This window comes from Leptodactylus fuscus, chromosome 6 (assembly GCF_031893055.1).
Source record: "Leptodactylus fuscus isolate aLepFus1 chromosome 6, aLepFus1.hap2, whole genome shotgun sequence".
NCBI lineage: Eukaryota > Metazoa > Chordata > Amphibia > Anura > Leptodactylidae > Leptodactylus > Leptodactylus fuscus.
This window is the reverse complement of record NC_134270.1, coordinates 126,572,244-126,599,111: the sequence shown is the minus strand read 5'-3', so window position 1 is coordinate 126,599,111 and position 26,868 is coordinate 126,572,244. Positions and strand designations below refer to the sequence as shown.

The window sequence follows — 26,868 nt, the reverse complement described above, 5'->3', positions numbered from 1 at the left end:
GCTAGAAACGAGAACAAGAGGACATGATGGATATATAGTGGGGAACGAAAAAGGAAGAGACAAAGGGTTAATACAGGTTGAGGTGAGGGAGCGGAACAGCAGAGTTGTGGAATATAGGAGGGAATCTGGTTCATGATGTGATAGAACAGAAGAAGAAAAGTAGAAAATAAAGCCGTGGGCACTGGAAGGAGCAAACTGTAGATGGCAACAAGTATGTAGGGAGTGTTCTATTTCATTAAGGGGCTTTGGTTTAAGGTTGTTGATTGAAAAGGGAGGGGAGGAGACTTATTAATAAAGGGAAATGAATAAGATGTCTTTAAGACTTTCTTTCTCGGATTGGAATATGTGGAAGCGTGGGATGGAGCCTGACCCATGGCACTACCTCCAAATCTTTTGAAGCCACATATGAAAAGGAGTGGCTCCTTATCAATCCGGCGGAGGGTTTGTGCAATGGAGAAAAAAGCTGATCCCTTACAGATCTTTACTATAATGTGTAATCAATATACATATGACATACCTAGAGGTAGACTAAGGCCAGTAGTAGCAGAGGATGTTTATACTCCTGGTCATAGCAACTAGGAGTATATGTGGGCTGGTGGAGTATATGTCTGGTCTGCTAGGGGCTAGGACAGCAAAATACATTTTTACTCCAGGTTAAGGACAATCTGATTGGAACTCATATTCAAATACAGGACTGGCATAATGGGTGTATGCCTCGTATAGAGTGCATTACCTGCACCCCAATCCAACACCTAGTGTCTAAACCTATGGGAGACAGCTATACAACATGCTGCTTTTTCCATGCATACAAATCTTATTGGTCTTTATGCAAATGACTGGCAGTGTTATTAGTTTATTTTTTGGTCACAGTATAGTAATTAATAGGGGGCAACCAATGTACTGCACAAGTCATCATCTGACCTTAGGCCGGGCTCTGCATGCAGATAAAAGAAGGCTGTTCAACAAAAGAGAATACATAACAGAGGATTATGTGACATGAATGAAGAAATGTATGGAACGCATCTGAAACCTGGGAATAGTCTTAAAGATCCTTTCTTAAATCTAGTTCATGAAAATTAGTGATGGAAATTAAAGAATAGGGACTAAGATATAAAAAGAGAGGGGAATCAGGAATAAGACAAAATAGGAAGAAGTCCAATAGTAAAAAAACTGTGAGACGATTGTATAATAATGGCATGACACCAGACTAAGGATAGAAAAGTAATAAAATAAAGATAATTATTCAAAATGCAAATAAATCTACAGAATAACATGAAGTTAGAGATAAGCGGATGAGAATGGCTGAAGGACACAACTGGATATAAAGTAGAACTTAATAGGTGGAAAGAGAATGGGAAGAAGCTTTGAAGGTGACTGATATAGCCATGGAAGAAAATGTATTATTCATTGGATCTTAAAGCTGACACAGCAATAATACTAAATAAAGGACAGATGAAAAGGAGTCGCTTGGCTATAGGGTTGGCATGTCACTGACAGGATTTCATTCTTCTGACACCTTAATGACAATAGATACATTAACACTCATTTATATATATATATATATATATATTTACAAAGGTTCTTGATCCCCTGATCAGCAATGAAAGGGTAATGACAGAAGTGCTGGAGCTGCCAGAGGGTCTTGTGATATCTGGCTCTGCGTGGGACAGATATGGTACAGGCAGAGCACAGGACACTGAATAGCCTGGAGGCTTGAAGTGGGTGTGGACGCACACACATTTATATATATATATGTATATATATATACGTATGTACAGCTATAATGAGAGGATGAGCAATGGAGACAGAGAATGAGTGCTGGTGGGCACAGTTCTATCTCTGGCACTGAACGCTCTTCTATTGTTTGGATTCAAGCTCTGCCTGCCTTGCTTCCTCACGGTCTGCTTGCTCATTCATTAAATTGCTTGCACTGTCAAGTCTCTAGATAAGTGCACCTTAGTAATGTACATAACTTATTCTCTAGAAAGCTGATTCTAAAATTGTGGTTGCATGCCATTCTTCTAACAGAGATCACTATAAGAACTTCACAATCTTTACTTTCTTGCACTACGTCTATTTGTGTACAGCTTTTTCCATCAGTCAATGCAATAAAGTGATCTCTTTATGGAAATTATAAACCCCCTCCTAATAAGTCATGCAATCTCCAGTCTCTGTATTCTTCACCCAAGCCTCCGCAATACTCTGCTCTCTTCATCTATAAATAATTCTGTCTTCTCTATCCCAGCTGCTGCCTCCTTGTGCTGTAAATGGCACCCTATGCTTTCCGCCCATATACATATATATCAACTTTAATGTTTATTTCCAAAGGTATTAGATCACAGGTTTAGTGAAAGATGTGTAAAATGAATATTTCATATCTCTGCCATTAAAAATGCACATGGCATGTCATTAAAAGAGCGACTTGTAACAATCTTGCTGAATGTGCACTCTATGATCTCTCATTCGCATACTCTTGTGACACTTCTGTTAAAGAGGTATATAAATATTGATGTATTTACTCCTTCTTGGTTCTAAAGAAAGGAGAGATGTGACTGAAGGTGACTGTGACAATTACCCTACTCCTCAAATGCGTTGTGCTGGGAGGCAGAGTCTCCTGCAGCAGACTTACAAGGTTGGGCAAACCAAGGGCTGAGGCTGATGACATCTCAACCCTGGTATGAGGTCACTAAGAGACTTTTCCTGAAGAGATGGCCCTGAGTAATGATGTCACAGATACCTGGTGGACATATTGCAAAATACGCATTTATATACTTGAAGTTATAAGTTATATATACAAAGCGGAAGAGGCTTGATGCAGCATTTACAGGTTCTGCAATAAGATCTCACTGCCAGGGTTCCTAGGTGGATGTCGGGTTATCCCAGTGTTACCATGCCACTAGTAAATTCAGAGCCCATTAAATGTCTTATTGCTTTTGCACATGATCACGATTCGTTTTGTAGCTCAGTCACTTTCAAGGAGCAATCTGTCTGTGCGCAAAGGCTGGTATAAGTCCCTCAAACCTCCACCAGACAGTCTTGAGGCACCAGGCCTCTCTTCTTTCCACTCGACACTTTAATGAAACCTTCAGACTCTGCTTTTCCAACTCCAACACAAATCTGTGGATAAAGAGACAAAGTAAGAGCTCACAATTTCACAGAACTATTCAAGTTTTTAGGGGAAAGGGCGGCATAGATATTTCTATCTAGATATAAGCAGTAGACTAAAAAAGTATCTGTATCAGTATCAATGTCTGCTCCAGTAAGAAGGGGGATAGGAGCGCAGAGAAGACTAGACAGGTGCTGGTAGTGGGAGATTCAATTATTAGGGGAACAGATAGGGCAATCTGTCACAAAGACCGGGATCGTCGCACGGTGTGTTGCCTTCCTGGCGCTCGAGTTCGACATATCGCGGATCGGGTTGACAGATTACTGGGTGGGGCTGGTGTGGATCCAGTGGTCATGGTGCACGTTGGCACAAATGACAAAGTTAGCGGTAGGTGGAAGGTCCTTAAAAATGATTTCAGGGATTTAGGGAGCAAGTTGAAGGCAAGGACCTCCAGGGTAGTATTCTCAGAAATACTGCCTGTTCCACGAGCCACACAGGAAAGGCAGCGGGAGATTAGGGAGCTAAACAAGTGGCTCAAGAGTTGGTGTAGGAAGGAGGGGTTTGGGTACCTGGAGAACTGGGCCGACTTTGCTGTGGGCTACAGGTTCTATGCTAGGGACGGGCTGCATCTCAATGGGGAGGGTGCAGCTGTGCTGGGGGAGAAGATGGCTAGACGGTTGGAGGAGTGTTTAAACTAGGTACTGGGGGGGAGGGTAACAGATGTAGAGGGCAAGATAGTGTAGAAATGGAAAGAGGGCTAGATACTGTAACTGTGGGTGGAGCAGGGGGTTGGGTTAGAGCAGTCAGTAGGCAGTGGAAGAGTAGGGAAGATAAATCTATGAAATGTATGTATACAAATGCCCGAAGTCTTGCTAACAAGATGGAGGAACTAGAAGTGATGATGTTGGAAGACAATTATGACATGGTGGGGGTAAGTGAGACATGGCTGGACTCTAGCTATGACTGGGCTATAAATATACAAGGGTACAGTATGTTTAGAAAGGAGCGTACAAATAAGAAAGGGGGAGGGGTTTGCTTATACGTAAAAACCGGCCTTAAGCCAGTCCTGCGTGAGGACATCTGGGAGGAAAATGATTATGTGGAGTCCTTATGGGTGGAGATTACGGGAGGAACAAAAAATAATAAAATACTGATAGGGGTTTGTTATAAATCTCCAAATATAACGGAAGAAGCTGAAAATATACTAATAAAACAAATAGATGAGGCTGCAAAGCATAATAAAGTCATTATTATGGGGGATTTCAACTACCTAGATATCAACTGGGAGGCAGAAACCTGCAGATCCAACAAAGGGAACAGGTTCTTGTCAGTAATAAAAGACAATTACCTATCGCAACTAGTGCAGGACCCAACAAGAGGCGAGGCACTTTTAGACAATTTAATTTTAACAAATGAACCTGACACACTATCAAAAGTGGAGGTTGGGGGACATCTGGGTAATAGTGACCATAACATAATAAGTTTTCTTGTACACATTAAGAAGACGTTCATTAGAGGGGGTACAAAAACACTAAACTTCAGGAAGGCAAATTTTAACCAGCTGAGAGAGGAGCTTAGCAGCATAAACTGGGACAATGTCCTCAACGTGACGGGAACACAAACTAAATGGGACATCTTCAAAAATATACTAAATAAGAGCACTAGAAAACACATACCCTATGGGAATAAGCAGGCTAGAAATCATAGAAAACCAATATGGCTAACTAAAACAGTACAGAATGCAATGAGGGATAAAAAGGAAGCATTTAAAGTACTAAAACAAGAAAGTAGCGACACAGCATTAAAAAACTATAAGGAGAAAAATAAATTGTGCAAAAAACAAATAAAGGAGGCGAATATTGAGGCTGAGAGAAGAATTGCCAAGGAAAGTAAAAGTAATCCAAAATTATTCTTCAATTACATAAATAATAAGAGAATAAAAACTGACAATGTGGGCACTCTCAAAAATAATCTGGGTGTAATGGTGGAGGAGAATGAGGAAAAAGCACAAGTATTAAATGCCTTCTTCTCTACAGTGTTTACACAAGAGAATCCATTGGCCAACAACATCATTAGGGGTAATGTTAACTCTCAATTAAATGTCACCTGCTTAACCCAGGAAGAAGTGCAGCGCCGCCTGCAAAACACTAAAATAGAGAAATCGCCCGGTCCAGATGGTATACACCCCCGAGTTCTGAGGGAATTAAGCATGGTCATAGATAGACCCTTGTATCTAATATTTAAGGATTCAGTAATGACTGGGTCTGTTCCACAGGATTGGCGAATAGCAAATGTGGTGCCAATTTTCAAAAAGGGGTGTAAAAGGGAACCTGGAAACTATAGGCCAGTAAGTTTAACTTCTGTGGTGGGAAAGATATTTGAGGGCTTTCTAAGAGATGCTATCCTGGAGTATCTCAATGTAAATAATCTTATATCACCAAATCAGCATGGGTTTATGAGGAATCGGTCCTGTCAGACTAATCTGATCAGCTTCTATGAGGAGGTCAGTTCAAGACTGGACATGGGTAATGCAGTAGATGTGGTGTACCTGGACTTTTCAAAGGCTTTTGATACTGTTCCACATAAACGGTTGGGATGCAAAATGAGAATGTTGGGACTGGGGGAAAACATATGCATTTGGGTTAGCAACTGGCTCACTAATAGGAAACAGAGGGTACTTGTTAATGGTAAATATTCAGACTGGGCCACAGTCACCAGTGGGGTGCCACAAGGGTCAGTATTAGGTCCTCTCTTGTTTAATATCTTTATTAATGACCTGGTAGAGGGTTTACAAAGCAGGGTGTCTATATTTGCAGATGATACTAAACTTTGTAGGGTAATCAATAATGAGGAGGATAGTAGAATATTACAAGGGGATCTAAGGAAACTGGAAGCATGGGCGGAGACTTGGCAAATGAAGTTTAATGTTAACAAATGTAAAGTAATGCACTTTGGGCGACGTAATAAAATGTATGACTATGTACTAAATAGTAAATTACTGGGTAAGACTGTCAATGAAAAAGACTTAGGGATTTTGGTGGACAGCAAGCTTACCTTTAATGACCAGTGCCAGGCAGCTGCTGCCAAGGCAAATAAAGTTATGGGATGCATCAAAAGAAGTCTAGATTCTCATGACAAGGACATAGTTATGCCTCTATACAAATCACTGGTACGGCCACACTTAGAATATTGTGCGCAATTTTGGGCCCCGATATACAAGAAAGACATAAGTGAACTTGAAAAAGTGCAAAGACGGGCAACCAAAATGATTAGGGGAATGGGTGGACTGGAGTACAACGATAGATTAACAAACTTGGGGTTATTCAGTTTAGAGAAAAGACGTCTACGGGGAGATCTAATAACAATGTACAAATACATGAAGGGACAATACAAAGAACTTTCTAAGGATATTTTTACTCCTAGGCCAGTGACAGTGACAAGGGGACATCCTCTACACTTAGACCAGTGACAGTGACAAGGGGACATTCTCTACGTCTGGAGGAGAGAAGGTTTCACCAGAAACATAGAAGGGGATTCTTCACAGTAAGAACAACGAGGCTCTGGAACTCTCTGCCCCAGGAAGTGGTGATGGCGGATTCACTGAACAAGTTCAAAGTGGGCCTCGATGCCTTTCTTGAAGAGAAAAATATAATGGGTTATGGTCTCTAGATTTTAAGGACACGTTGATCCAGGGTTTTATACTGACTGCCATATTTGGAGTCGGGAAGGAATTTTTTCCCCTGAAATAGGGCAATTGGCATGAGCCTCATGGGGTTTTTTGCCTTCCCCTGGATCACCACTGTAGGGGATTGTAGGGTTATAGGTTGGACTTGATGGACTCATGTCTTTATCCAACCTCATCTACTATGTAACTATGTAACTATCTGTTAAATATATCCTTCAAAGTAAAACTAAATACACAAAAATGCACAATATATTTGCATACTATGCACCGGGTGCCATATGACAGTACCGTTCTCACCTAAAATCTAACTGACCTCTATTAATCCGCCTATGAGACCTGTGCTAGCCATGACAACATGACATCTGAGCAGCAGTGGCATCAACTACATGGCAAATAGCATAAAAAATGCCACACCTGCCATGTGTATTGGTCAACAGTTGCAGCATTTTCTAAGTCATCTGCCAGGTGGTTCATGTCAGTGCATCCTGGTTGCCATGCTCAGTACAGACATTAGATGCTTCCTATTTAGTACTGGTCTCCTCAGAGACACTGTTTGCCTATGGTAACCCCTAGGGATTCTGGGCCCTCATACAGCTGTGCCCTGAGCACGCTATCAAGTTATGCCCCACTTGTTGTCCACCATTAGCCAACTATAGTAATAATAACGTCAACAATATGGGAATAGATCTGGTTATAATATAATATTGAGGTGTTTGCTATTCCTATCCTACATTCAAAATCTCTAACCATGGTTGGGAATATTTCATCATGTCAGGGTCGGTGTAGGTTTTGAGCTGGTAAAGTTACAATTTAGCCTATACCATGATAATACTCAGTTTTCCAGAAGTAACATTTGGTTTTCTCCAGCATGGGCAGGTCAACGAGGGGCGGCCTCACCTCCTTCTAGACCAAACACTATTGTGTTCTCTATACTTTCGTCTGTTCCATCCTTATTGTCCATATGAATACAGCCATACTGTTCAAAGGCTTTACCTAGATAATATCTATGAGAAATACATTCCCAACATCCTATAGTTGTCTATCAATTTGATAAAAGTGATATTCCATGCACTACAATATATAGTAAGACATTGAACCATTGGCATAGTCCATGGTCCACAGATCTCCACGTGGCATTTTGGCATCTGTACTACGGCCACTAGGCCCCGTCTAACCACCTAAGAGCATAGAAGTAGTGACTTACCTGTCCGTCTTTTATACTTAGTTGTCCCTGCTCTTTCACGCCTTGAAATGTCTTTGTGCTCCTCCACACAGTTTCTCCAAGCCGTACCCTCTGCACAAAATTTGCAGGGAAGAATCCTGTCCTGTCACAGCATTTCCCCTGAAAGTAGAATTCATAATATGATCTTCAGTTTAGGAATCATGCACACAGCAGAGTTGGAGAAAAAAATGCCTAACTCCATATGATATTGGAGACATATGGATGCACAGTATAGCCCCATAGACAAGATCCAAAGTGGCCATGCACACTTCAGCTTTTTTATGCTTGAGTTATGTTACTCTATATAACACCAAGTTATGATAGAAGGAGAGAAGCTAAGCTCTGTGAGATGTAGGTTTACATAGTTAGAAGAAGAGTCCTGACAGGACTCCTAGGAGAGTCAGTTTCTTGTTTCCCATATTATGTGTGGCGTTGCGCTAGTCTCCAGCACAGCATGATGGAGATGGTAGTGAAAGGTGATAATGCACTCGCACATAAAACTGTGTCCCACATCACCTCCATCTCCTGATCTATAATAGGCGGAGGGCATTGTGTAATATAAAAGTGGGGGATCAGTGGATAATATAAGTGGGAAGGGACTGTATATAAGGTGTCAAGGTATAATTTAAAAGGGAGAAATACTTCATGTAATATAATTGGGGAGTTTTTATAAACAGTAATTTAAGGGGATAGGGTATAATATAAAGAATGGAGGAGGTTTTGGGTGTAATTACCATGGTTGTAGGGATTGCATGATGGATGGGCTTGAGCTAAACCCATTAACGAATATGTCCCGGGGAACATGATTGTAGTTACGCCATTGTCTGTTTAACCACCTCCCACATATTTATACATACACAGTCATTTACAGTCTTCTCTGTACATACAATGATGCTGTCAATCACTGTGTATGGGCGGAGTAATCAGGACTCTCGCTGTCTCTCCTAGGAGTCCAGTCAGGATTGACTCTGCTTCATATCTTATAAACTTATATATCAAAGAGTTCAGCATCTCTCCCTCTATCATACCCTGCTCTCAGAATGATCAGAAGAGATCACCTGACAGATTCCCTTTAAATTCCCTTTCATTCACACACTATTTTTTCTAGGTACCACGTCGGAATAGCCTTAAATGGGTTGTCCCATCACAAGGTTCCTATCTATACTGCTAGTTTATGTGGATATAAGACTTTTTCTAAATACATTGCTTTATCAAAACTGCTTTGTTTGGCCGTTAGCTTAATTTATTCACTTCATTGTTTACACTCTGTTTCTATGGCCATGGGGCTTATCTGCTCAGTCCCCAAGTGAAGTAGCTGCCTGCTCTCAAGGGGGGAGGGAGGAGCTGAGTGCTGGCAGCAGCTCTGAGCTTTGTATGTCTGACAAGTACCGTAACGGAGCTTCTCAGATAGGGGAGGGTGGAGGTGAGAGCTCGGGGATTTCTGAACTCGGCTCTTCCACTTATCAGTCGGTTTTATTCAATTTGGATGATAAGGGCTGAGATAGGGAGTCCGTTACCTCTGTATGTATTACAAAATTACTCAAATCCTGATCTGCTACATCAGCTTCTACATCAGCTTCATACTGTGGTAATTCATTTACAACCAATCCCTCATTACTGACTTCAAACATAGCAGATAGAAGAGCAAGTGAAACCCCGCCCACCAATGTGCCGAGAAAAGCAGGAAGTGAAGAGGGCATACAGCCTGCAGGTTGGTGAACAAGCGTGATAGGAATACCCCTTTAAGAAAGGCTATTCATCTCCTACCTTTCGTTGTCTTCTCCGCTTCTTCGCCTACAATCCTGGTTCTTGTCAGTATGCAAATTAGCTCTCTCACAGCACTGGGGGCGGGCCCCAGTGCTCAAACAGCATTGGGGGCGTCCCCAATGCTGTGAGAGAATTCTGTCCAGCTCCGCCTCCATCTTCATCAGGAGCATCACCTTCAGCCTCTTCTTCCGGCAGTGGCTTGTAACTTCTAGGCCTCAGGCCTTGGGCAGAGCAGACTGCGCATGCCCAAAGGCCACGAGAAAATGACCGCTTACAATACTGTGCAAGGCCGAGAAGTTACAAGCCACTGCCGAAAGAAGGGGCTCAAGGGGACGCTGCTGACGAAGATGGAAGATGTCCCATCACAAGGTTCCTATCTATACTGCTAGTTTATGTGGATATAAGACTTTTTCTAAATACATTGCTTTATCAAAACTGCTTTGTTTGGCCGTTAGCTTAATTTATTCACTTCATTGTTTACACTCTGTTTCTATGGCCATGGGGCTTATCTGCTCAGTCCCCAAGTGAAGTAGCTGCCTGCTCTCAAGGGGGGAGGGAGGAGCTGAGTGCTGGCAGCAGCTCTGAGCTTTGTATGTCTGACAAGTACCATAACGGAGCTTCTCAGATAGGGGAGGGGGGAGGTGAGAGCTCCGGGATTTCTGAACTCGGCTCTTCCACTTATCAGTCAGTTTTATTCAATTTGGATGATAAGGGCTGAGATAGGGAGTCCGTTACCTCTGTATGTATTACAAACTTACTCAAATCCTGATCTGCTACATCAGCTTCTACATCAGCTTCATACTGTGGTAATTCATTTACAACCAATCCCTCATTACTGACTTCAAACATAGCAGATAGAAGAGCAAGTGAAACCCCGCCCACCAATGTGCCGAGAAAAGCAGGAAGTGAAGAGGGCATACAGCCTGCAGGTTGGTGAACAAGCGTGATAGGAATACCCCTTTAAGAAAGGCTATTCGTCTCCTACCTTTCGTTGTCTTCTCCGCTTCTTCGCCTACAATCCTGGTTCTTGTCAGTATGCAAATTAGGTCTCTCACAGCACTGGGGGCGGGCCCCAGTGCTCAAACAGCATTGGGGGCGTCCCCAATTCTGTGAGAGAATTCTGTCCAGCGCCGCCTCCATCTTCATCAGGAGCATCACCTTCAGCCTCTTCTTCCGGCAGTGGCTTGTAACTTCTAGGCCTCAGGCCTTGGGCAGAGCAGACTGCGCATGCCCAAAGGCCACGAGAAAATGGCCGCTTACAATACTGTGCAAGGCCGAGAAGTTACAAGCCACTGCCGAAAGAAGGGGCTCAAGGGGACGCTGCTGACGAAGATGGAAGCGGCGCTGAAGAGAGTTCTCTGGCAGCATTGGGGACGCCCCCATTGCTGTTTGAGCGCTGGAGCCTGCCTCCAGTGCTGCGAGAGAGAGCTAATTTGCATACCGACAAGAACTGGGATTGTAGGCGAACGGCGGCACGGAGAAGACAACGAAAGGTAGGAGATGACTAGCCTTTCTTAAGGCTATTCCGACGTGGTACCTAGAAAAAATTGTGTGTGAATGATAGGATCCCTTTAAGAACTTCTAATGCCTACGAGAACTCAATTGTGGAAAATAACTTATGTGATTCTTCTCTTTTCACAGAACCTATGGGGTGTCCAGGATGTTTTGGCAGGACATGTTTCCTTGTATAGCCACCTGTAGGATGAATCGAGCTCCCTGTTACCTTGCATCGTCTTCACTTTTAATGTCTTTTTCCCTTTTTATTTTCCATATTCGTCTTGTGCATGTCTCTGTGATCTCCCTCTGTGTTTATCACAGTGTGACCTCAATCGTCTGCCCACACACAGAGGAGGGCCTGGATGCTCTGACAATAACTTATGTAGAATAAGGCTGACAGTGCGGAGGAATTGTGGGTGGAGGGGTCACTCATGAATAATTACATGCTTGCACATATAGAGAGATGATGTACATGAAAAACATCTCTCTCCTCCATCTATCTATATACTCCTCATTTTTATCATTTCTGTCCAATCCAATATTTTCACACCTTGCTGTCACTTATTTCTGATCTATCTTAGTACGGCCGTAATAGTACTAAGACAATATAAGGCATGGCTTTCTCTATTTTCACTTGTTTACCGCATCTCTCTCCTCGCTCCACCTGCTGAGACCATAAAATCTAGATTTCTCACCTTCCACCAATCCTCGTTTGAGTCATCTATCACCATAACTCTGTCACCGGGCCTGTGGGGGGGAGAAGAGAAGGAAAATTGAAAAAAGGAGGGATGGAGGGAAGAGGGATGCAGCAAAAGACAGGAAGATGAGAACAAGATGGGGAGGGAGAGGAGAATTTATGAAAGCTGAAGTATTAATAAATATGAGATTAGGACAACATATGGGATTATTTCATTGGGTAACAGGAATACGTAACAAAAACTGAGTATAGTCAAAAGGTAAAATGCAAAGATTATATTTGCTGAAGCGTGTTGGGAGTGATCAGGATGGATCTAGATCTGGATCTGGACCTGGACACTTCTGCCGTGCTTTGATAATTTTATGGTTAACTATTCAGTGGTAGTAAATGATGTGCAGTAAAATTGATATTGATTTCTGACATGTGACTGTTTTATAAGTACGAAATAGGATGGGTCAAGATTTCAAGTCCATGCAGTTTATTTAGGCTGCTTTCATACGGAGTAACGCTCTGCTCATTCTGACACGTAAACACGTGTCAGAGTGAGCGCTGTAAAGCAGAATTCCATTGACTTCAATGGGTGCTGTCTTATGCGCGCTACACAATACCTGAGGCTAAGGCCCCTCACAACGAATAGCTGCAGAAAAGATCACAGAGGAAGCGCATGGTGTTGTTTTTCTGCAGTGTTTTTCACAGAAAGTTCAGAGTTTTCCTCTGCAGACGTTCTGCCTCTATTATACCTACATGGAAAATGCTAGCGTTTACGTAGGTATAAGTGACATGCTGAGATTTACAAAAACGTGCATTTCTGCTGCTGATTTTTTTCTGTGTGGATAGGATTAGTCAAATTCCTATCCGCTTTGCGAGTAATGTAAAACGCTGCATTTTTGCAACGTGAGACCCAGCCTTAGGGAGCCTTCACATGGAGTATGCGCTCCGCTAATTCTGAACGTAAAACTCGTTCAGAATGAGCACGTAAAAAACAGCTCCCATTGACTTAAATGGGTGCTGGCATACGAGCGCTCCCCATTGAAATCAATGGGAGGCTTTTTTCCCTATTGCTTTCCATGTGAATTAAATTGTGGAGGCAGCAGGAAGGGAACATTACCGGTATATGGTATCGGGCCACTATGGAGGCATTATCTTGTGTGGCGCCACTAAGGGGGCATTATAATTTGTACAATTCAAGTATTTCTAGTGACTATTCCCTCTTTGGTAAATGCTTCACCTCTGCATATTTACAATTATGTACAGACTTTCCCTAGTCTATTATATTACAAAAATGGTCACCAAACCTCCCCCCCCCCGACACAGTAGCAAAAATTATAAATAAATGGAAGTTACATTTTAAGTCTGAACTGATTCTAGCAATACTTATTCCCAACCTTATAGGCAGGGCCGCCGATAGGGCCGTACTACTGGTACTGGCGTCAGGGGCCCGGCCAAATTGAAAAATGGGTGGGGCCCGGTTTTGGCCCGCCACCGTGTGCCGGCCCCCTGGCGCCCGTAGCAGTCATTGTGTATGTCCTATTTCAACTCAGATCTGCATCCAGAGGACGCAGATCTGAGTTGAAGACATACGCGGCTGAAGCAAGGAGCTGTGTCAGCTCCTCGCTTCACCGCTGCGTGCCTCTCTCGCTGACACATATGCGGCTGAAGCGAGGAGCTGACCTGTGTCAGCTCCTCGCTTCGCTGCCGCCGCTGCTACTGGCTTGTAGACGCAATGGCTGAAGCGAGGAGCTGACCTGTGTCAGCTCCTCGCTTCGCTGCCGCCGCTGCTACTGGCTTGTAGACGCGATGGCTGAAGCGAGGAGCTGACCTGTGTCAGCTCCTCGCTTCGCTGCCGCCGCTGCTACTGGCTTGTAGACGCGATGTGATCACATCGCGTCTAAAAGCCAGTAGCCGGCGGTAGCAGCGAAGCGAGGAGTTGACACAGGTCAGCTCCTCGCTTCAGCCATCGCGTCTACAAGCCAGTAGCCGGCGGCGAAGCGAGGAGCTGACACAGGTCAGCTCCTTGCTTCGCCGCTGTGCGCCTCTCTCGCTGTCACATATGCGGCTGAAGCGAGGAGCTGACCTGTGTCAGCTCCTCGCTTCGCCGCCTCCGCTACTGGCTTGTAGACGCGATGTGATGACGTCACATCGCGTCTATAACTGTGCGCCAGTGAGAGACAGGCGCGCAGAGAGCTGCGAGGGAACGAAGGAGAAGGTAAGTCAGTCAGTGTAATGTGGAACGTGAAACTGGGGGCAGAGAGAGGACGGCATGACAATGGGGGCAGAGATGGAGAGGACGGCATGACAATGGGGGCAGAGATGGAGGGACATGAATATGGGGGCAGAGATGGAGGGGACATGAATATGGGGGCAGAGATGGAGAGGACGGCATGACAATGGGGGCAGAGATGGAGAGGACGGCATGACAATGGGGGCAGAGATGGAGGGGACATGAATATGGGGGCAGAGATGGAGAGGACGGCATGACAATGGGGGCAGAGATGGTGGGACATGAATATGGGAGCAGAGATGGAGGGGACATGAATCTGGGGGCAGAGATGGAGGGCATGAATCTGGGGGTAGAGATGGGGGACATGAAACAGGACAGAGATGGAGGGGACATGAAACTGGGGGCAGAGATGGAGGGGGGGACATGAAACTGGTGGCAGAAATGGATGGGCGGACATGAATCTGGGAGCAGAGATTGGGTGGGAGACATGAAACTGGGGGCAGATGAAGGGTGTATATGAAGCTGGGGGAGAGATAGAGGGGGGACATATAATTTATGGGTGACTGTAGGAGGATTATACTGTGTGCGGGCACATGAAAAATTAATGAGAATGGGTGGAGTCAACATAACAGTGGGTGGGGCTAAATTTGCCGCGGCGCGCAAAGCGCGCCGCACATTTTGTCCCTCTTTTGGTTCTTCAAAAGTTGGGAGGTATGGGTACAGGGGGCAGTGGAAAGATGTTAGAAGGTGGAGGGGGGGGGGGATTGTTGGGACATCAGGTGTGCGGCACTGTGGAGAGGGAACATCTGGGGCAATACTATATAATATATAAGTTTTTAGCTGGAGAACTACAAAGCACACAATAGCTCCAAAGGTATGTGTGCTTTGTATTAATAATGATGTAGGCTGCTATGTTACTAGCATAGCAGCCTGTTTGGGGGTGGGACTTTCAATATAAAGGAGTGTTCACATTGCGTTTTTGGCCTCCCTTGCCAGGATACGTTGGTAACCAGTCACAATCAGCTCCCCACTTATCCCTGCACGGAGAACTGCAGGCCCCCCTTTTTTTTAATGGCCAGTTCTTCGTGCAGGGATAAGCTGACAGCTGATTCTGACTGGTTACCAACGTATCCCGGCAAGGGAGGCCAAAAACGCAATGTGAAAAAGCCCTGAGGATTTATTAAGAGGGCTCTTATAAATGGTGTTGGCTCTCTATAGGCGCGGTCACACGTAGCAGATTATACCTGCAAATAGAATCTGATTAAGCCTTGTAATGCTGCTAAATAAAGGGAAATGTAATACAGAATGGGTATGTCGCAAATTAAAGTAGTTTTAAAATGGCGGCGGGGGGGGGGGGGGGGGGCAGACACTTAGGCTGTATGGGGCCCCAAAATTCCTGATGGCGGCCCTGCTTATAGGACCCATTTTGATCACAACTTTAGGGGATCCATGTGCCCTGTGTTAATGGGACAGTAGTGCCTTTGTGTGACCATAGCTCTATTAAAGGGAACCTGTAAGGATGATTTGGGACAGTAAACCACCAACAGTTCCTTATGCACCTGGTGTTTAGTGTCCCAAATCACCCTGTTATAACTCAATCTGCAGCCGCATTCATCGGACTCCTCTCCAGGTAAGGATAAACTTTTTTTTTTATTGTGGTTTAGTGGCCTAAATTGGCCTGACAAGTTCCCTTTAAGCAGTTAGTGTATAAACAGTAGGTTCCTAAGTCAGCTGAAGGCTGTCAGGGTACGCTTGGAGACTTTAGTTCTGTAACAGTTGAAGCTACACTTTGCAGACTACTGACTAAAATGCATACTTGCAAACTGTTCAGTATTTGTTGGGGCAGTCCTGATTTTTTTCTGAAACGATATTCAAGGATATTCAAGCATGTCTTGAAAAAGCTGGTTGCTACCCCACAACCTTGCCAAAACTAAGTGGCCATACAGTGGTCCCAGATGGGACTTAAATGTCCCTATTTTACCAATGTAAATTTGGTAAATATGAGAATGTAACCCATAGAGTTCACATTTCTGTAGCACTGTTCTTAGTACAAGCTTCTTCTCTTATCCCCCATGAATTCTATGCCTCTCTTCAGGGCTTATCTGAGATCTTGCTGTTAAAAAGTCAGGCTTAAAACCATTGACACCCGACATCTGAAGAATATCTGATTTGAAGCAGGAGAGTCACTCAAGGCCCAGAAAGCAGTATGGCGTGTTTTATATGAACCATCTCTATTGTTGCAGGCTCCCTGAATAAAAGACTTTGTTCAAGCATTGCTCAGTATGAAATATTTTAAAGTTCCTACAATACATTTTACTAAAAGACTACAAAAATTCCTAAAACTTGCTAATCATGAATGTTGGCAACTGTAGCCCTTTTGCCAATAATTTATTCTGTTTAATGAAAAATTCTACTTTTTTTTTTTTTTTACATATATTGCCCAGATTTATTATTGTGGGTATGAGTAGACTCTGGCGTAAGAGTATAGCATATCTTGGTGCATCTAGTTTGAACCAAAATTTTTCTGACTTAGTAGACATGTGGTATGACTTATGAGAAAACGGGGAGGGGGTGGCTTAAATGTACCGAAATTATGTTGTAAAATTCTACTTCAAATTCACTAACTAAAAAGTGGTATAAGTTTAGACTAATAGACGTAAATGCCAGATTTATCATCAACCACTGCACTTTCAGACTGCCTAAGGCCTTGTTCACATCTGCGTTGGTAATCCATTTGGGGGAGTCCACATGGGGACCCCCCGAACGGACTACTGAATGCATTTGCAAGCGGTGTGCAGTGAAAGCACACAGATCCCCATAGACTATAATGTGGTCCGTGTGCTTGCCACAAGATCTCTGCAAGGAACATGCGGACAGGAAAGTACTTCACAATCTACTTTCCTGATGGCATGATTCGTGTGGGCAGCGCGCAGCAAGCACATGGACCCCATTATAGTCTATAGCAGGGGTAGGCAACCTTTTTAGTTCAGCGTGCCGATTTAAATAAAAAAATCAAAGATGAGGTCCTCGGAGTGCCGGGCAATAATTGTAAGGCTGACGACACCTACACTAAACTCATATAGCACAAACATAGGGGTTCTGTCATACTGCGCTCTCAGCCACATGCGCTTACAGCTATTTGCCTGGATACACATGTGCTTTTCCATTAGAAGCAATATGAGTACATGTGTAATCCGCAATTAGTGATAATGTATGTGACTGGGAGCAGAGTGAGGTAACACCTGTAGGGGGAGACACACAATGTTCCATGGGTGCTGCATCTAGTCCCCAGCCGTCAGTAACTTCAGTTTTCTGTAAAGGCAGGTTCACACCTGTGTCCGGTCTCCGCTTTGTGGGTTTCCGTCTTCTGCCCGAGAAACTGGACAGGAGACGGAAACCCAGCAGTCAGTGTCCGCCCGTGAGTGTCTTCTGGTCTCTGCGGCAAAACCATTTTTAACCGGTCACAAAGTCCTGCCTGTCCAACTTTGTGTCCAGTTAAAAAAAATAAAAAAAAAACGGTTTCGCTGCAGAGAGGAAGAGGAATGGGTTTAAAAACTGACTGCTGGTTTCCGTCTCCTGTCCAGTTTCTCGGGCAGGAAACAGAACCTGCAAAGCAGAGACTGGGCGCAGGTGTGAACCCGCCCTCAGTGAAACATGGATTAAATTCAGTCTCTTAATTCCTGGCGATGTAGTAACAGCAAAACCCCAGCCAGGAATTAATGAATGTCATACTTACCCCAAAGTTACTAGTGCCCAGAAAGTAGATTTGGCTATAGTTGCACTTGGGTACACAGTGTTACTACCCAATAGACTCCCACTAAGGATGATGCCCCACGTTGCAAAAACGCAGCTTTTTTTGTTGCAGATTTTGCTGCTCCCCCCCCCCCCCCCCCATCAAAGCCAAGAATGACTACAAAATGAATCAGAAATAGGAAATTTATAGGAAGCTTCTTATACTTCTATTTTCTGCTCAATCCACTCCTGGCTTTGGCTAAAAAAAAAAAGACAACAAAATCTGCAACAAAAAAAGCTTCGCTTCAGCAACATGGGGCTTTAGCCTAAGGCTGGGGCTCCCACGTTGTGGAAATGCAGCTTTTTTGTTGCATATTTTGCTGTATTTTTCTGAGCCTAAGCCAGGAGTGGATTGAGCAGAAGGGAGACGTGTAAGAAGCTTCCTATATATTTCCCATTCCTTCTGTAGCCATTTTTAGCTTTGGTTGAAATAAACCGCAGCAAAATCCACAACAAAAACACTGTGTTTCTGCAATGTGGGGCCTCAGCCTTATGCCTCCTGCATACAAATGGCACGTGCTTTTCATAAGGGATACTGATATGTCAGACATATGGAGGTAATAATTAAGTAAATATCTTCATTATATAGGTCCTTTATTAGTACCTCCATATGTCTCACATGTTATTAACACTTATGTGAGCCACACAGGGGTTAATATGAGGGACATGATGGGGTTAACTGCTATTAATGTGAGGCACATGGCACAAAATATGCTTCGCGTGCCAGGGGTTGCCGACCCCTGGTCTATAGGGATCTGTGTGCTTTCAATGCATACTGCTAGCAAATGCGTTTGGTAGTAGGTAATGTTCGGTAGACATTGGTTGAAATGAAGCCGCTAAGGTTTTGTTCACATCTGAGCTCGATGCATTGTACGACCACTGATGCCCACTGACTTACAAAGCATTTAATAAGGGTTCCGTCATGGTGTCTGTTGTCTTGATGGGAAGAATAGAATTGTATACATCACTATTGTTTTAGCAAATGCTGGTGGAATTAGTGACAGAATCTTGGGCTAACAGGGCCTAAGACATAAAGCTATAGGCATATCTTGAAGTTCCTGAGCCCCAATGTAAAACCTCTATCAGGGACGCCCACCAACCCTGTACCAGTTATAATACTGGTGTCTCCTCATCTGGCAGAGGGTCTACTGAGACCATAGCACCTCCCCAATCAGAGAAATAAAAGTGAGTCATAGTGCTGAGTGTAGATGTCAATTTGCACGATAAATGGTAGGAGCTAATATAATAATGGTATACTGGTATTCACATATATGATTTAATACAGAATGGAGTGTGATGATACACATGCAGAATGGACACAATGTGCTACTCACTGCAGTGGTAAGTCATTGATCTCCTGAGGCATGAATTTATATAGAGCCACATAGCAGTACATAGGAGAGATTTCTTTTCTTGTCTTGCCACATGACACTGTACTCTGAGTATACAGAGACAAAGACAGGTATTAGCTGTATACTTCAAAAATTACCTGCATAGCCCTATGTGTCAAATCACTCACCGTCACACTGCGGGCGTCTTCAGTGGTGGGCTCATCTACCGGGAACACTAAGGAGAGTGGAAAAAAAAAAACAGAGGTAAGAATAGTTTATGAGCAAAATGAGGAGTGGGTGAAGGTGAAGTCTATAGCTGGCCCTACATGGGGTAATTTTATTAGAAGATTGCTAGATGATTAAAACATTATAGGATCGAGGGCATAGTTAGGTGGTCTCACAGTCTGACTACTAGGCACTCTTCTTCGCCTTCTCACTGGTGCCATTTACGCCATCCAGCACTTGGGGCAAATACCCACTAGTCTCCTTTGCTACACCCATTATAGGAATGATCATTAGTTTAGAGTGGAAATCACTCGAAATATTACAGAATTAATCTAAGAGTGCAAATACTCATTGTTCTGATTACATTTCATATAACCAACTGGGAAGTTGCCCAATGCATGCCCGCTTTTGTCTCCTTTCGCACCTGGGTGACTTGGACTCTCCTCACTGCTTTGGATGCTGCCTTCTGGATCATCCGTTCTCTCTTCCTTTTCACTCTGCAAGAAACGTCCATATATAGTGAAGTGACAATGACAAAATCTATGATCAGCGCTGGGCTGCAGATACACCTGTTATTATTTAGAATGCGGTTTCTCCAAGCATCAATCATCTCTGCCAGGGAGGTTCGCTTGTGCTTTACCGTTCACTTACCAGGCTGCGGGTGGGGGACTCAGACACGCTGCTACATGTCGAACGATTTAAATGTGCTAGAGAGGTTCCATAGCGCAACGTCTCGTACACAGGATCGACCTTACCTCTCGGAGCAGCTATTCAGAAAGGGAGGGAGAGACAGAAAACTGATGAGCAAGATTCTAACCAAGAGAAAAACAGCCTTATTAAGAAGTGAGAAATCTATACACAAAGAGAATAACAAATGGGTCGGTGCGGAGACAATGCAGATGACATCATCCGAGAGAGGTTGTAATGTGTTCAAAGGCTCTCAGTAAATGGATCCTTTTATTAAAAGCAATAATACGACCAATAAAATTTTCTTATGTGAGCAGATAAAAGCACTCCTGATAGAAACACCAGCTTAGTACTCTCATACATATGTATTCAATAGAGGCAGAGAAATTGAAGAGACACGTTCTGGTCTTTCCTGTATATGTCAATGAAAACGTTCCAGCTTTGTTTCTCCAAAGCCACTTGTAGTAAATTGATATGATAGACTGATGGCCCGTGTCAGCACCCAGCAAAGTGGGGCAGTTGTCAGGTCTCAGTGCCATAATAGAGATATTCTGCAGACCAAATAATAGACTACAAATGCAAGCTTAAGAATATTGTCCAGGGGCTAAACATAGATACAAATCATAAAACCACTTGAACCTCATTTCCATATTTATAAAAATGGCTTTTCAAGAGGAAATGGTGCATCTGTAGGTCTATCTAATGATGACGCTCAGCATTGTTTCCAATACAATGCACCCTCGCTGGTCTGATATTGAGTTTTCTGCTAACAGACTCTCTTTACATTTTTAGTACTGTATCAGAAAAAGACTCAGACCACTATAAAGATCTATTAAGAACACAGGAGGTAAAGACTGGCATTTGTTAGTCCATCTTTATTCCGCACTTGTGCCAATATTTGTAAGAAATACACACCTCTTAAAAAGGTTGTCTGGCCCCATACTGATTTTTCATATGGATGACCTATCCACTGGATATCAGTATGTGACTGTTGGAGTCCGACATCTGACCCAGCACAGATCAGCCCATTGGTCAGCCACTGGGTTACAGTGACTAATGGACGTGGAGTGCATTCACTCATATTCACCTAATAGTCCATCAGTACAAAAAATGTATTTGGGGCAGCAAAACCCCTTCATTTTAGCATATTTTGGTTGAAATCTACACCAGCCCATAGCAGTCATTTCCATTTCTCGCACACAGGCCAGTCATTATTTTCGCTTTTTTTCTGAAGCAAATAATGTCCAGATTTGAATGAATTTATGTGTCACCAAGGTTGGTTGCGGCGGCACAGTTTATAATGAAAAGCCTGGGAAATAACGGCACTCACTATGAGGAAGACGAGAGAGGTGAATCTCCCGCTCTTTTGTGTGTGAGTGGAGGTATGTTTGCTTCTGTATGTCTCCTCATTTTGTTCTTATTTTCCTTTTCAGGATCAAGTTGGAGGAGAATCGTTGGGACAAGGAATTGTCTCGGGACTGTTGGAATTGTCATGGCGGCCTGACGGGGGGGTGGGGGTTCTCAGAGTTGGAAGGTTGGATCTGGTTGTATGGTGGGGGGGGAGTCATGGGGCCCTGGAATCCCCAATTTATGTCATCTCTAGGAATGGAATTGGACTGGCCTAAATTCAGGGGATATTTTAAATGGGATTCCCTTTCTCACCTGGGTATGATGAGTTGATATCTCTGAGCTGGGTGTACGGCTGGAGGTAAACACAATGGTGGATATTAGGCAGAATGTGGATTGTCAGGTTACAAGGCTCAGGAATGTTACATGGATTATTTGTTATTTGTTGGATTATTTGTTATTTGTTTGTTAATAAAAATTTGTTATTTGTATGTTAATAAAAATGCTGCTGTGGCCAAATTTATGCACCCACTTGTCTGGAGTCTTTATTACTAAGGTGGGTGGACTTATGTCAATGGAAGGAAGGATTATATGGTACCATGTCATGTGTTATTTTTGTCTACTGCTCCGTTTCTGAGGATTTTGTTGTTTATGTTAATGAGTTGAAAAGGAATTTAGGGGCAATTACTTTGCAGTGTGGGCTTTGGTATTGGCTATAGAGTGAATGCCCCTAAAATTATTTTCATGGGATTCGGTAAGTGCATGCCCGCCAACGTCTTCCTCCACCTAGAAACCTGAACAGTGGTGCCACGCTATGAAACCCGAGTGCAGTGCGGCATGCACACTAAATTCAGTACCACACTTGCCGAACCCCATGAGAAGGGCTTTAGGGGTGTGCATATAGAAGCCCACACTGCAAAGTAATTGCACCCAAAGTCCTTTTCATTATTAGCATAATTCTAAAACAATAAAATCCTCTGGAACGGGGCAGCAGACAAATATAACACAGACATATTTGGAAACCATTTCAGAAGCCCTACAAGGTGCTGTGAGTACATTCATGTCTCCCTTTAAAGGCTACAGCTGTAGGAAAGGAGGAAATACAAAAAGTCGTGAAAAACCTGTCCATAAGGTACATTAACCCTGAACTGAGGCAATAAAATAGAGAGATGTTTGGCAGCCATCTCCCTACAATTGCATTTGGGAAACGTATTACATAGCTGATGTTCATCTGGGTTGTCTGGAGAACCTGGATACTTCTTTATGGCACTTAAGGGTGTTGAAACAACTCTTGACTTGACTAGACACATAAAAATTCTATAAATGCCAGACATGCGTCTCCCTTAGAAAATATCATTTAAAGTTTGCAGTTAAAAATACAACAAATGGTGGCATAAAAAGCCCCGAATATAGAAACACATGTTCAATGACCTCCACAATCGCTCCCTCAGCATCCATCACTAGATAAAAAAAAGCCTCTGGCACTTTCTACAATTTGTCTGGAACTTTCAACCAAAGTAACCTTTCATAGGCAGGCAACAATTTTCTGCTTCAGCAAGCACAATTTCACCAGCACTCTATAGTCAAAATGTCCAGTCACTTTCCACATGCCATTTAACATGCCAACCTCAAATACACTGCCTGACCAAAAAAAAGTTGCGTTGTGCAACAAGGTACCGTTCCACCCCTGATATAATTATGAACTGTTCATGACAGCAATTTGCATATATTCTTGAATATATATAATTGAGCTGTAGCCTGTCAAGTGCAGATCATAATTAAAGGTGTGAAGCAATGTCTACCAATGGAAAAGCTACCAGAGGAAGAGATGTTAGTGCCTTCCAGAAGGGGCAAGTCATTGGATTGCATCAGGCCAACAAAACGACCAAGGAAATAGCCGAAGTAACTGGTATCAGACAGAGAACTGTTCAGCGTATCATACGAGCATGGCAAGATGGTGGAGAACCCCCCTCCAACCGTGAAAAGTATGGGCATAAGACTATACTCAAAACTCGAGGTCGTAAGTCCCTAAAGCGACTGGTGAAGAATAACCGCCGGAAAACCATCTTTGAGCTCACACAAATGTTCAACTCGACGGAGCGACACATTTCGGAGCGAACAATGCGACGAGAACTCAAAGGAATGGGTCTCAACAGTGGTGTCGCCACACGAAAGCCATTGGTGACAGAGACCAACAGACGTCGGCGCCTGTCATTTGCAAGAGACCACAAGGATTGGACCCTAGAGCAGTGGAGAAAGGTCATGTGGTCAGATGAATCACGTTTCACATTGTTCCAGAGTGATGGTCGTGTCCGGGTGCGACGAGAAGCATACGAAACACTTGATCCCGTTTGCGTTCACTCACCACCCCAACGAATCTGCATAACCTGGGCTCCCTGATACTCGAGAATTGGATCAAAATCCCTGAGTCTACAGTACACTGCAGAACATTATAGATTCCATGCCGAGACGGATGTGTGCTGTTATTCGTGCTCATGGTGGCCCAACTAAATATTAACACTGGTGACTTTTTTTTTTGGCCAGGCAGTGTATTATGGCCCAGTTTACATTGGTGAAGCTTTTATGTATATGCACAGTAATGCAAAGATATTATTATGGATTACCAGGTACTGGGGACTCCTTGGGGCTGGAAAGAGGCTCATGGATTAGGAGAGGAGAACTGAAGTTCCGTCGAAAAGATGTAGACTGTAATAACAAAAAATAATGTAAGTTCAGGAAGATGAAGACGAACATACTTTATAAAGGATTGATAGCTTTACTATAGGTGAGCAGATACCTGTGATGTATACAAAGAACTATATACTGTATATGATATGCATACGGAGCCACTAGGATTTGAGAAAGAGGATTAATAGATTCTAGCAACTTACCGTCTTCCCTAGACACGGTTGGTGTGACACTTCCTCTGAGCACCACAGGTGGACCCCGATCTTACACGTCTTACAGCGAAGTCCCTGTTTGGAGTTACCTATATATGGTGGAGATTAACTAAACGTCAAAACCATTTTAATAACAGCAATAATAATTATAAATAGACTAGAAGCCAAACGCCTCTATATAACAGATGGCTAAAATTGTAATAGACCACAAGTCAAAAGCATGTGGATGCCAATTTTCATTAGAGTGTTAGCCAAATCCGCTGCTAACTGGGATATCAAATCATGAAAATAGACAAATCTGTACTCTGATCGGAACACACTGGGACTATATACATTTGGTGCTGGACCTACAAATGATCCAAAAAAAGAAATGGAGTCCATTTATTTCTCCAAAACAATTGTATTACCTAATCTGTATTGTGTCACGACATGACTTATTTTAGGCCTGTATATGCCCTTTCTAATCCTCATAATCCAAAATATATGTCCCTCCCGAGCATTTCAGGCGTAGAAAGAAAGAAATCCTCCATGTCTCAATATCTGAGCAAAGCAACTTGAGTCACACAAGAGCCATGAAATCCACTTTGGTAGATTTGCTGTGAAACCTCTCTACTTCTGCGGCTTCAGATCTCAGAACAGAATGTCTTGTTCAAGGGCTGTTCAATATGAAACATTTCACAAGTTGCTACTAGGGCTTTGTTGTAAGAGAATCTTGTAAATTGGAAAACTTCGGGAGCTGTCTTCAATTATGGCAGCATGACATGAGTGTGGAGGCTCCAGACAGATCCCGTCACTGCCCCCATACCTGGGAGTACCTCTGCAGGTCAGACACATCTCCAATTATTCATGACTGCCATTGCCACCTCAGTAATCATGACCTAGACCAATACTATTATTTTTTTGTTTGCTCCTTCTGTCCTGACCTTTCTTGCCTCTGGAATTTCTCACTTCCTAGTAACATCTGAAACGTACAGTCTAACCCCTCTGACAGCTCATCACCAACATGTCAGATGTGCCATTTGGAGTAATCGGCTAAATTTCACACATGTATAGTCTAACAGTATACTTCTATAAAGGATAAGGATAGTCACAGAGGCTGCCCCCATAAGCAGATGACATATGGCAAATCCCAGTGTTTTCAGTGGGGTCCACTGACAATTGTATAGAATATGTATTGGGAGTTGAAAATTTGCTTGGTGGAAAAATTTAGTCTGACGGATCTGATTTGAATGTTTTCACCTTAACAAGAAGGCGTAGGAGATGTCCGACTGTCGCCCACTAGTTCCATTTGCACATTAGTAGGGGGGTATTAATAACATTGACCACCTGTGATCCTGTGTGACATTGGTTTTGGATTCCAAATACTAGCATATGTTATGTATCACCTTTGATCTCCATGTTACAGTTTACATATGGATATATACTGGCTATTGCTCCTTTGATGGAAGAAGAGAGATTTAGCTCTATGTACAGTGCCTGATATAAAGACTGCACATCACATAAATCAGTTAAACCTGCAAGGAATGCTGGGAGATTTCAGCTCTGAAGCAGGTAGAATTGTCAATCCAGAATATGAATGCAGAGCAGTATAATGTGAGGCCTCAAGGAAACGTCCATATTTAGGATGCTGAATATAGCGCCTATAGTCTGCTATCTGCTATGCACTCATACCGGAGGCATGGGAAATCACAACTAAGGGCAACAATGGGATGATTAAGTGATAAGACATAAATAACCTCAGGAACTTTTAGTACTCTTGAATTTGGCTCCGGACACTTGTACATCTACGGCATCTGGTACACATCATACATGTCCTTCAATAGCATTCTATTTATTTATTTTTTTGTAGGTTACATTCCTTTCCAAGAAGTCTGAATATCTTCCTTGAAGACAAGTGGTGGTGAAGTGTTGTCGTGCAGTCAAGGAGATGGTGATTCTTAAAGTACATGCTTCTCAGGCTTCTCAAATGTGACTTGTTTTTATCGTCACAATGTACAGAATGGTTGTTGTGTCTTTTGTTATAAACAGTTACTACTGATTTTCACAACTGTATGTTTAATGTTTCATCTATTTTCTGACAATGTGAAGCTCCTGTAAAATTATGACTGATCATAGTGTAGGTAGGAGAACTCTAAGCCTAAGTTCTCATTACAATCATTCCCTGCTGACGGAAATATAGTAGATGAGGCTGAAAGAACATATAGATACATCAAGTCCAACCCGTAACTCTACAGTGTTGATCCAGAGGAAGACAAAAAATTCCTTCCCTATTCCAATCTGGCAATCAGTATAAAACTCTGGATTAACTTGTACTTACCAAAATCTAAAACCCATAACCCTTAATATTTTTCTGTTCAAGATTGGCATCCAGGCAGTGTTTGACTGCAATGT

General features: G+C 43.1%; 1 protein-coding gene across 1 annotated transcript in view; it reads right to left on the bottom strand.

Annotated features, from left to right (window-relative positions):
* Positions 1-996: 996 nt before the first annotated feature.
* Positions 997-26,868, bottom strand: part of STAC2 (SH3 and cysteine rich domain 2) — a 49,739-nt gene continuing 23,867 nt past the window's right edge. Inside the window, exons 3-11 of the mRNA XM_075278347.1 lie at positions 24,469-24,566; positions 24,202-24,283; positions 20,195-20,310; positions 19,968-20,040; positions 19,507-19,553; positions 19,322-19,425; positions 11,973-12,024; positions 7,996-8,133; positions 997-3,117 (exon numbers count right to left, since the gene is read on the bottom strand). Coding sequence (XP_075134448.1) covers positions 3,016-3,117; positions 7,996-8,133; positions 11,973-12,024; positions 19,322-19,425; positions 19,507-19,553; positions 19,968-20,040; positions 20,195-20,310; positions 24,202-24,283; positions 24,469-24,566 — 812 coding nt within the window. The 3' untranslated portion in view covers positions 997-3,015. The remainder of the gene's footprint in view (positions 3,118-7,995; positions 8,134-11,972; positions 12,025-19,321; positions 19,426-19,506; positions 19,554-19,967; positions 20,041-20,194; positions 20,311-24,201; positions 24,284-24,468; positions 24,567-26,868) is intronic.